Source organism: Takifugu flavidus, chromosome 8 (genome assembly GCF_003711565.1).
Source record: "Takifugu flavidus isolate HTHZ2018 chromosome 8, ASM371156v2, whole genome shotgun sequence".
NCBI lineage: Eukaryota > Metazoa > Chordata > Actinopteri > Tetraodontiformes > Tetraodontidae > Takifugu > Takifugu flavidus.
Window position 1 is genome coordinate 1,508,416 of NC_079527.1, and position 12,418 is coordinate 1,520,833.

At 44.8% G+C, this 12,418-nt stretch overlaps 1 protein-coding gene across 1 annotated transcript; it reads left to right on the top strand.

The window, feature by feature from the left end:
- Nucleotides 1-6,317: 6,317 nt before the first annotated feature.
- On the top strand, nt 6,318-11,571 carry LOC130530235 (zinc finger protein 3 homolog). Its single transcript, XM_057041246.1, has 2 exons — nt 6,318-6,625; nt 9,658-11,571. The coding sequence occupies exons 1-2, from the start codon at nt 6,454-6,456 to the stop codon at nt 11,202-11,204; spliced, it is 1,719 nt and encodes a 572-aa protein (XP_056897226.1). The 5' UTR covers nt 6,318-6,453; the 3' UTR covers nt 11,205-11,571.
- Nucleotides 11,572-12,418: the final 847 nt, after the last annotated feature.

Consider the following 12,418-nt stretch of genomic DNA (forward strand, 5'->3'; position numbering starts at 1 on the left):
TTATCTGTGTTTTCATTTTTATCTTAGAGACGAATATTGAAAAAAACAATTCATTTTCTCATTGTTTCAATTTTGGTTTTATTTTGAAAATTGACTGAACGAATGATACACGGATTGCGGAAAGCCCAGCGAAACAAAAACTGCACAATATCTAAACAAAGTATTGTGAATTTTCTGAAACATGGATGGACTGCATGGATTTAATAAGCAACACACTATTTTACAAGTGTAAAGATATATATATATATATATATATATATATATATATATATATATATATATATATATATATATATATATAGACACATCTCCATTTAAGATGTCAAAAAGTGTTTGCGGCTCCCAGTGTTGTGTTTTCCGTGGAAACCGGGTAGAAATGGCTCTTGGAGTGTTAAAGGTTGCTGCCCTCTGTCCTAGCTCAATGGATGCATCTGGTAAACTTCCCCTCCTTCCTCCTCCTGATGGGAAAACCATCATAACCTTTTGTGCTGTAGGTGTCTGGACAGTGTTTCGTACATCTAAAAATCAAATGTCTCTTCTCGGAGGGGTCAGGGGGACACGCATTCCCCAAAATGTAGTAGAAAGCTACATGTTGGTCTGAATAGGGTGAGTTATTTATGCTTCTGAATTTTTTAAATGAATTTAATTTCCATCTGCTTGTTCTCAGAGGCCCCATCCCCTGCTGAGATCATGCATACTATTGACCTTTCGATTAGATTAGATTAGATTCAACTTTATTGTCATTACACATGTCACAAGTACAAGGCAACGAAATGCAATTAGCATCTAACCAGAAGTGCTTAAGTAGCAAATAAAACTGTGATGAGGTATATACAATATATACACACAATAATATATGTTTGTGATATCAATATATATGTTTGTATTTACAGAGTTCACAGATATGTAAAGGGTATATAAAAGTCATTGCAACCAAGATAAATATATATACAGGCTGTAACTATGGTGCTGCATTTCCTACAGGATCAGTTCAGATTCAGATTCAGATTCAGGTCCTTTATTGTCCCACACGGGGAAATCTACAGTGCAACAACAGCAAGAGCACGCAGAGAAAAATAAGATAAAATCGAATAGGATAGAATTTGGAATATACAAAGAGGATGTATATTTACAATAATCCAGGTAAATGTATACTCAGCCCCTGTATACCTGTACATAGTACAGAGGGTGAATACAATATACATATCAGAATATATAATATTCAGATTGTGCTAGTGGCCGTTATGTTTATTGTGCAGTCTGACAGCAGCCGGCAGGAAAGATTTGCAATACCTCTCCTTCACACAGCGAGGGAGGAGCAGCCGCTCACTGAAGGAGCTGCCCAGTGCTGTCAGGGTGTCCTGTAGGGGTGGGACGTGTTGTTCAACATGGATGACAGCTTAGCCATCATCCTTCCGTTTCCCACCACCTCCACTGAGTCCAGGGGACATCCCAGGACAGAGCTGGCCCTCCTTACCAGTCCATCTCCTCCTGTCCCTGTCCGTGATGCTACTGGACCAGCAGACAATCCCACAGAAGATGGCTGATCCCACCACAGAGTCATAGAAAGTCCTCAGGAGTGGTCCCTGCACTCCAAAAGACCTCAGCCTCCTGAGCAGGAACAGTCTGTTATTGCCCTTCTTGACAAGGGCATCTGTGTTGTGTGTCCAGTCCAGGTTATTGTTTAGGTGAACACCCAGGTACTTGTAGGACTCCACCACGTCGACATCCGTTCCCAGGATGTTCACTGCTGCAGGCAGGGGGTTGTTTCGCCTGCGGAAATCTACCACCAGCTCCTTGGTTTTGCCAGCATTGATCTGGAGGTTGTTCCGCAGGCTCCAGTCCACAAAGCCCTGAATAAGTTCTCTGTACTCCGTATCGTCCCCATCAGCGATGAGGCCGACAGCAGCAGAGTCATCAGAGAACTTCTGGAGGTGACATGAAGATGTACTGTGTGAAAAGTCCGTGGTGTAGAGGGTGAACAGGAAAGGAGCCAGAACTGTTCCCTGTGGGACACCAGTGCTGCAGAGAAGCCGATCTGACTCGGAGCCCTTCACCCTCACAAACTGTGGTCTTTGTGTGAGGTAGTCCAGAATCCATGTTCTGAGGTGGTGATTCACCCCAGCTACCTGCAGCTTGTCCCCCAGCAGCCTGGGCTGGATGGTGCTGAACGCACTGGAGAAATCAAAAAACATGATCCTCACAGTGCTTCCAGCCTTCTCCAGGTGAGCGAGGGAGGTGTGGAGGAGGTAGATGACGGCGCTGTCCACCCCGATGCTTGGCTGGTAGGCGAACTGCAACGGGTCCATGAAGGAGCTCACCAGTGGGCGCAGGTGATCGAGGATGAGTCTCTCCAGCGTCTTCATCAGATGAGATGTCAGAGCTACCGGCCTGTAGCTGTTGACCTCCTTGGGGTGCAATGTCTTCGGCAGTGCGACAATGCAGGACGTCTTCCACAGCTGTGGCACTCTCCCCAGCTTCAGACTCAGGTTGAACATGTGACTGAAGATCCCACACAGCTGGTCTGCGCAGGACTTCAGGAGCCTGGAGCTGATGCCATCCGGACCCGTCGCTTTCCTGGCCCTGTTCTTCTTCAGGGCCTTCCTCACCTGGTGTGGCGTGAGGGACAGGCTGGAGCAGGGAGGTGTTGGTGGGGGGGATGGGCATGGGCCAGAGTGGGAAGTGTCGGGAATGTGTGAGCTGAAGTTCATGAGAGAGGGGGAGGGGGGACAGGAGGAACAGTGGATTGGGGGCACAGACAGTGGTGGGGGTAGCAGCAGAGGAGACTGGGCTGGGGGAGGGGTGCGTACCTGATCAAATCTATTGAAAAACAAGTTCAGGTCGTTAGCCCACCCCCGGTCACCCACAGGTTGGGACTTCTGCTCCTTGAAGCCCGAGATGGTCTTCAGTCCCTTCCATATGCCATAGATGTTGTTCTGTTGCAGCTGGTTTTCCATCTTCCTCCTGTAGTTGTCCTTCTCCTGTCTGATCTTCCTCCTCAGTTCCCTCTGAAGAGTCTTCAGCTCTTCCTTGTCTCCAGACACAAAAGCCCTCTTCTTCTCCTACAGGAGAGCCTTTATGTCTGGGGTGATCCAGGGCTTGCTGTTGGAGAAGCTCTGTACACTCCTGGTGGGTACGGTGTTCTCCACGCAAAAGTTAATATAGTCTGTGATGCAGTTGGTGAGGTTGTCAATGTCCCCCCCATGGGCGTCGCTGAATACATCCCACAGGGTTGTGTTGAAACAGTCTTTCAGGGCCTCCTCGGCTTCTTCGGACCATTTCTTCACTCTGCGGGTGACAGCAGGCTGCCTCTGCACAAGAGGTTTGTACACAGGCTGGAGGTGTACAAGGTTGTGGTCGACACAGCCCAGGGGAGGGAGTGGGAGAGAGTGGTATGCCTCCTTGGTGTTGGCATAGAAGAGGTCCAGTGTTTTATTGTCCCTGGTGTAGCAAGTGACGTACTGGGTGAATTTGGGCAGTGTCTGCAGCCTGCTCACTGCTGAGAGCAGGACATCACAGGCTGCATCAGCGTTAGCAGAGGGGGGATGTACACAACCACCGCGAGGGCATGTGTGAATTCCCTCGGCAGGTAGTGAGGCCTCATGCTAACGGCTAACAGTTCGATGTCCTTACAGCAGTGCTGCTCCCTGATAGTGATGTGCCCAGAGTTACTCACCAATGTCACAAACACTGCCAGTCCTCCTCCCATCCTCCTCTAGCTTAGAGGGGATGACAGTGTTAAATGCTGGACTAAAGTCTATGAACAGCATTCGGGCATATGTGTCATTATTGTCCAGGTGTGAGAGGACAAAGTGCAGTGCTGTGGAGACTGCATCTTCTGTGCTCCTGTTCTTACGATAGGCGTACTGATGGGGGTCCAGGGTTGGGGGGAGACAGGATTTGAGTTGTGCCAAGACCAGCTGCTCTAAGCACTTTGTTATGATAGGAGTGAGTGCTACTGGACGATAGTCATTGAGACAAGCTTGGGTGGAATGTTTTGGTACTGGCACGATGGAGGTGGATTTGAAGCAGGTCGGCACAACTGCATGAGCCAGGGATAGATTGAATAAGTCTGTCAAGACCCCTGCTAACTCCGCAGCACAAGTTCTGAGCACGCGTCCAGGGATGCCATCGTGGGGCCCGCAGCTTTGCGTGGATTGATCCTGTTCAGTTCCGCTCTGACATCAGTGGTAGAGAAAGTTAAGGGTTGGTGGCCAGCAGTCAGCTCTACCTTGCTCGCTTGTTCATGGTTGTCCTTCTCAAACCGAGCATAGAAGTTGTTTAGCTCATTGAGGAAGGAAATGTCATTTGAGGGGGGAGAGGGGTTGATGGGCTTGTAGTTGCTGATTACCTGAATGCCCTGCCACATAGATCGGGGGTTGGTGTTGGAGAAGTGCCCTTCTACCTTCAGCTTGTAGTTGTGTTTGGCTTTCTTAATACCCCGCTTCAGGTTAGCTCTGGCTGTGCTGTAGGTTTGTGCATCCCCCGATCAGAAGGCGATGTTACGGGCCTTCAGCAGGAGACAGACATCCCTATTCATCCAGGGCTTCTGATTAGGGTACATGGTGATGTTTAGTATGTCTTGTGAAGACCCTTCTGTCACAGAGGTCCCTGAGGAATCCCAGGATCTGAAGGACAGGAAATCGCATGTGGATATGAAAGAACCCAACATTTAATTGACCTATTGAAGAACATGAAGAAACAGCCTTTGGAAAAATTGAAGGAGTGGAAAAAGCTCTAACAGTAAATCCACTGAACAAAACAATTCTCCATCAACACCCCTGCACCCACCTCCCCAGGAAAGAATCTGGAACAAGAAAGGAAGGGAGGAAAGAAGGGACAGGAGGAGAATGAACAGATGGAAGGGAAAGAGGATGAGAAGAAGGAAGAATTTTATCATTTTGAACTGGGAGGACAACATAAGGATTGAGAAATTGTTGTCTTCTTTCTGGGGGGCATTCTGCCCTCCTCTCCTCTCCTCTCCTCTCCTCTCCTCTCCTCTCCTCTCCTCTACTATCCTCTCCTCTACTATCCTCTGCCTGCCCCTCCCCTCTCCTCCCCCCTCTCCTCACTCTCTGCCCAGCTGGCCATCAGCAGGAGGGTCCCCCTACATGAGCCTTGTCCTGCTCAAGGTTTCTTCCTGTTAAAGGGGAGTTTTTCCTTGCCACTGTTGCTTGTTTGGGGTTAGGCCCTGGGATTCTGTAAAGCAATTTAAAACAATTTTAATTGTAAAAGACGCTATATAAATGTAACTGTTGGAACTCTGCGTTGTGTTGAATGAGAGACTCTTGTATCCAGGACTTTCTTTTATTCTGACAGCAACAAATTATAACATGGATAGACAGTTAGCAGCCCACTCCAATTCCTCTCCCACGAGAATATTGTGCAAAAGGGCAATACAACTAGCCACATACCTGGCAGCAACAAATAATAACATGGATAGACAGTTAGCAGCCTGCTCCAGTTCCTAAACACAGACAAGGTGGGAAGACGAACATTAGCGCGACTCGTCATGGCGAGTAAACTAGCGGTTAACACTGTCTAAACATCATGTTTATGTACTGGTATGTTTCCATTGTTGTATTTCTAACATGAATAAATAAACACATTAAATCAATCAGAATACTTAAGTGGATGAACACAGAACCAAACGTAACTAATATGAATTGATGTGATGGAAAATGAGACACCCACCTCTCCCACAAGAGTATTGTGCAAAAGAGGAGAGGTAGAGGGATCGCCATTACTTTTATAGGGACACCACAGAAGAAATGCAGGACGGAGCTCCCCATCACTAAGCACCGGAAATGTTGTATTTCTGACAGCTGAGCATGTAACAGACCATATTTTGTGTAATTATAAACGCATTATAACACAAAGGCCCTGTTACGTAAATAAAATTTGATTGATTGATTGATTGATTGATTGATTGATTGATTGATGATTGATTGATTGATTGACAGGAAATAATGGAGAAGCACTGTCCTTGTGCAACAGCTCTTGGGCGGGTCAAAGAAAGATCCAAAAATATACCCACTGAGGTCCTCATAAGTTTAAGCCGATTAATGGGAGTAACTCGAACATTAAATAGAGAACACAATCTCTCATTCACAATGAAGTGAACAACATGAAAACTGTTACAAATTAACTTGAATAAAAGGGAAAAAAGGAGTCATTAACGTTTCTGCATATCTCTGCTGCAGGACATGTACACTGCTCGAAAAAGCATGTACATGACGTTATAAGAGAGCGACATACGTCGTTCAAAGGCCGTCCCTCATACGCATCGACTGTTACACTGGAGTCACACTCGCCACACCGGAACCAAATGCTCCCGCGGTTGTTTTTACGGAACTTTAATGTGTAACATTCGGCGGGACACATTCGGTAACAGCGGCTTTGAGCACAAAGTTTTTGTATGTTTGACCGTATTGTGGTGTGGAAGCAACAAGAATGTCTTCTGTTGAGTGTTTGAGGACGTTCGTCGTGGAGCGACTGACTGTTGCTGCTGAAGAAATATTCCGAGTGTTTCAACAAAAGCTCGACGGATGTGAAGAAGAGCTCGATTATCAGCGCAGACTGGTGGAAAGTGTTTGGAGACCCCAAATAAAGTTACACAGGACAGGTATGTAAGATTTTAAGACAAAATATGGAAGAATGTTCATTGTGACATTGAAACAGTGCTTCTGCAACGTAAATGTGCTGCTAAATGTTGATTTATACCGATTTCAATGTAAACCTCTGAGGACTGAAAATGTAGTGAACATGGCAGGCAAGTAGGTGGCGATGTTAGTGATGGTGAATTATTGAGACAACAACTCCACATGTTTTGGGGGAGCAATAGCAAAGCTACAAGAGTTAGCAGCACATGCAGCTCATGTTGCTGGGTAACAGGCCATAGTTGTTGCTGCTGCTGCTGTTGTTTCTCGGTGAGCACACTGCCATTATCTGAAAGCGTAGCGACCTCATTACACTTTTGTGTCTGCGTAGCTTAAAGGGTTCATCTATCATATTAATACAGCTGGATACAGGAAGCACCACCAAGTTAACAAGCCTAACCCCTGCTGGCCAAACGGTGGTCCTGCAAATATGGCGTCAGTCACACGCTTCCATTGAGACCAAAAAGAGTTTTTCAATTGGCTAACATGGTGAAAGAGGCTTTTATGATGTATTATTGTGACATTATGAATGCGCATTGCAGCAACGGGACCGAGCCTGTCTGCAGATTCATGTGTGACCCATCCTGTAGTGGAGCGAGCCTCGCCATGATTTTTTCATTGCAAATACATCTTACATACTGTATGTTAAATACCGTATTTTCACAACCACAAGGCGCACCGTGTTATAGGGCGCACCTTCAATTAACGGCCTATTTTAGAACTTTTCATACACAGGGCGCACCGTGTTATAAGGCGCATAGCATAGAAACTGCGTAGTGCCTGTGGTTTCATGACGCATTCACTAGATCGAGCTGCGCTAAAAGGAATGTCAATAAAACAGTCAGATAAGTCAGTCAAACTTTATTAATAGAATACAAACCGGCGTTGGCACAACTCCATTCACTCCCAAAATGAATAAACAGCTGTTTTATTATTTTTCCCGAGTGACGTAGTCTTTTCGCGTAACACAGTTCGTTTAATAACAGCGAGTTATAACAGGCAGTGCAACATTTTTATCACAAGTGGATAGTGGAGTTTAATAAATCTTCAATTTAGTGCAACATTTTTATCACGTAGTACCGTTGCGGTAAATCAAACGTTAGTGCAAACACAATATACGGTAACTCGAACTCTCGAAGTAGTGCAAAGCGATAGCAATATAACAATAGCAATATAACAACGTTGTTCAAACGGTAATGTCCATATTCACAGTATGACCAGCCTTGTTCAGTTGTAAACACACAAAACAAACACGTAAAGCTCACTTTATCAGTTCATTCCTCATCCAGGAATTCCTCGAATTCTTCTTCTTCGGTGTCCAAATTGAACAGTTGTGCGAATACGGCGTCCAACATGGCCGGCTCCGTCTCGTCAAATTCGTCATCAGGGTCGGTGTCGCTGGTGTTGTCTGGCATTTCAGTGACAATCCCTGCCTTCCTGAAAGCTCGGACCACGGTCGATGCCCAGGCATTTACGATCCACTGGCAGATAGTGACGTATGACGCTCGACGCGGCCGTCTCCTCCGTCCCCTCTGGTGAACGTGTGTTCGCCGTTCGTCATCCACCGCTCCCACACAGTTCGCAGTCTAGCTTTGAATGCCCTGTTGACACCAATATCTAACGGCTGCAGTTCCTTTGTTAATCCACTTCTTGCTTTGTTTCCTTGGAAGCTCCGTTGAGTCTTCTTTACCTGGCGCAGGTCATCTTGTTGCTTCCTCCACTTCCGCACCATTGATTCGTTCACGTTAAATTCTCTTGCCGCTGCTCTATTTCCGTGTTCAACTGCGTGACTGATAGCCTTCAGTTTGAACTCTGCGTCGTAAGTGCATCTCTTGCAAGGAGCCATTTTGGGGTCTTTACAGACAGAAATGGTTTGGGACTGAATTTACTGCTGTTACCTCGGCCACGCCTACTGACTACGGTAGCCGCGATTAACCAATATTACCGTAATCCATACAAAAGGCGCTCCGGGTTAAAAGGCGCACCGTAGATTTTTTAGAAAATTCTAGGCTTTTAGGTGCGCCTTATAGTCGTGAAAATACGGTATGCCTATTGTCTTAACTAACCAGCATTTGATTTAGCCTGTTAGCAAAGTTATAATATACACATGATATGAAAATTAAGTACTTTTTTCCCATACTTTGAACCCTGCAGCCTACACAACAGCAAGGTTAATTTAGAGTTTTACTGGCTAATGGCCACCGGGGGCAGTCTCTAGCAGTAAACACAAAAGTGAGACAGACTGTGGGGAAAGATTATGCACCAAAGAAGACACTAGTTTTGATTTCGAACTGTCATTTTGTGCATCATGCACACGCCCTCAGGTGCGGCTTATATTCACGTGCGCTCAATAGTCTGAAAATTACGGTACCCATGTTTTCACATTCCGAAACAGAAACCTTTATCAAATCAAGACTTGATTTGATCACCCCTTTGCACTGAAGGGATTTTTTCAGTTTCTATTACCAAAGGTTCTTATGACCTTTTTTCTATTGCATGCAGTGTTGGGGATTTTTTTCATGGTCTGACTTTAGTAACTATGACTCTTTTAGTTCCTAGCTCAGAGCAGGGTCTTCCCCCTCAGCACTGGAAGCCTTAATGACCAACTCCTAATTTACACCTGCTGTGTTCCGCTGGAGTATTTGTTTTCTGTTTTTCAATGTGAAGTAAACAAGCCTTTTCTTTAAACACTGCTGTTCTAGCTCTGTTTTGTCCAAGTAAACATCTTCACTGATGTCACATTAGCCATGTGCTAATGTGGACTGATGTTTTTCTCTTGTAGCGTGTTTAAGAAAATGGCAGCCTCAGATTTGTTTCAGATGTTTAGAGAAGAGATGCAAAACTTCACAGGTTGCAGGTTTGACCATTGAGATTGTGAGGTGCCTGTTGTTGTGGCTCGTTGGATGGTAAAAACTGCCATTTGTTCAGTTGCCCCTAAACCTATTGCTTATACTCACATGCTTCTTTCCATTCTTGATTATTTCTCCTGTATTTCCAGAGCTTTTACAGCAGCAACCTTTGTGGAAGGAGGAAGAGGATGATTACCAGCATCAGGATAGAAGCTGCAGTCTGGACCAGGAGGACTCGAAATCTCCACAAATTAAAGAGGACCAGGAGGAATCCTGCTGTTATCAGGATGAAGAGCCACTGACTGTGAAGCAGGAGATGGACACCTTAATGGTGACCATACATGAGCAAGGTGGCGACAGTGAACTGGGCTTGAATCCTGATCATAGCCAGGAAAAGCCTGAGGTGAACACAACAGTTCAAAGCCCTGTGTTACCAGATCCAGCCTGTGACCTGCAGCTGCTCTCCTACAGTCCTCATATATCTGAGAGCAAAGATGAGGAAAACAGGACCAGCGAAGACTCCAGGTGGACCACAGCTGAAGAGCCAAAACAAACCATGAAGAAGAACCATCCTAAATGTCAGACTGGGAACGTAAACAGCCCAGCAGAGTCAGCAGTGGACTGTGATACAGACACGGGTGCTAAAACGTCTGCATGTAACACAGGTGAAGAACAGGGAAAGGTCAGGACAGACTTAAAAGGACATTCCACTATTCAATACCAACACCTTGACTCAGTATGTGGGAAAGATTCCAGAGAGGGTTGTTTCTCATCAGCCAACAAAATTAAGGAAACGGCAACCAAACTGTTTATCTGTCAAACATGTGGGAAAGATTTCAAACTGTTAAAATTCCTGAAGCAACACCTTAGAGTTCACACAGACGAGAGACCATATGTCTGTAAAACATGTGGGAAAACTTTCAAGCGACATTCTTCATTTTATCTCCACAAGAAAATTCACACAGGTGAGAGACCATATGTCTGTAAAACATGTGGGAAGACCTTTATTCGAAACGATAGATTAAATATGCATCTGAGAGTTCACACAAGTGAGAAACCATTTGTGTGTAAAACATGTGGGAAGACCTTTAAACGAAATTATGAATTAACGGTCCACTTAAGAGATCACACAGGTGAGAAACCATATGTGTGTAAAACCTGTGGGAAAACCTTTAAACGAAATTATGAATTAAAGTTCCACTTAATAGGTCACACAGGTGAGAGACCATTTGTGTGTAAAACCTGTGGGAAAGCCTTTAAACGACATGATCAATTAAAGGGCCACTTAAGAGTTCACACAGGTGAGAGACCATATGTGTGTAAAACATGTGGGAAAACCTTCAAACGAAATTCTGCATTAAATGTCCACAAGAAACTTCACACAGGTGAGAGAGCATTTGTGTGTAAAACCTGTGGGAAAGCCTTTAAACGACACGATGAATTAAAGGTGCACTTCAGAGTTCACACAGGCGAGAGACCATATTTGTGTAAAACATGTGGGAAAGCCTTTAAACAAAATTCTGCATTAAATGTCCACATGAGAATTCACAAAGGTGAGAGACTATTTCTGTGTCAGACATGTGGGATGACCTTTAAAGAAAATACTACATTTATTGTCCACATGAGAATTCACAAAGATGAGATACCATTTATGTGTAAAACATGTGGAAAAGCCTTCAAAAAAAATCCGGATTAAATGTCCACATGAGAATTCACACAGGTGAGAGACCATATGTGTGCAAAACATGTGGGAAAGGTTTCAAACAAAAATCTGCATTAAATTATCACACGAGAGTTCACATAGGTGGCAGACCACATGTATGTGAAACATGTGGGGAAACCTTTACCCAGAATTGTGAATTAGTGCAGCACATGAGCACCCACAGGACCGAAAACATCCAGATTTGTAAACAAGAGAGTTCAGATATTGATGCAGCTTCTTCATCTCAGTGAGAAGAGTCTCAATAAAAGCTTTAATTTTAGATTTATGCTAGATGTTCTGTATTACCTGTTCACCATTTTGTCCTGATAATAAACTTTGTTACTATGGAACAAACCTGCAACACAGTCTTTGTCGCAATTCAAAATTAATAAGTAAAATGAGTCAGAAAAGCAATTGAGAAAATCTAGATGTCAGCAGTCTGAGCATGCGGTGCTCAGCAGGTGTTGGCTGGAGGCAGTGAGAACCTTCTGTGTTGAACAGGTGAAGTGGCTCCCTGATGTCTGCAGGTGCAGCTGCTCTTCCACTGTTTTAGGCATCAATCATGAAAGCTGTGGGCTCCATTTACCTCCTGCAGCCTCCTGCTGACACCTCCAATCAGCAATCAGCACAGGAGTCATGTGGGCTCTGGCTAGTTCCTATCAGAACTCAACTCAGTCATTTTAAATATCATAGTTATGGGTGAGTTTTGGGAGAATTGATTATTATGATCATAATCATTGTGTATACTGGTTTTATCACAATGCTTTAAACGGAAGAAACTGAAAGTGTTGAGAGGTATGTGAGATTGTGAGTTCTTGGGGCTTGTTTGAGAGGATCAAGACCAGATAAGGGAAAGGAATACATCAAGACGGAGTTCTGCTGGCAGAAGTCGTCGACCCCCATGCTGTGGTACAAATACACGCGGTGTAGGTTGATTGGTGCTCTTCTTCATCAACTGAGATGCAGTGCTCAGGGACCTGTGACAGACCCCAGAAGCTTCTATAAGTGATTTCATTTCTCTCTTATAATTAAAAATCACGTAGTTCATTGATTCAGAATTGATTGTTTGTCTACTCCTTCCTGAGTAAATGAAGGGCACGAGGACCGTGTAGGTAAAGGAAGTTTCCTCAACAATGCTTCGGCTTTTCCTGATGTATTGCTTAAGTGTTCCCCACTTGTGTTGTAATACGTGCACAGCCATGTATGTT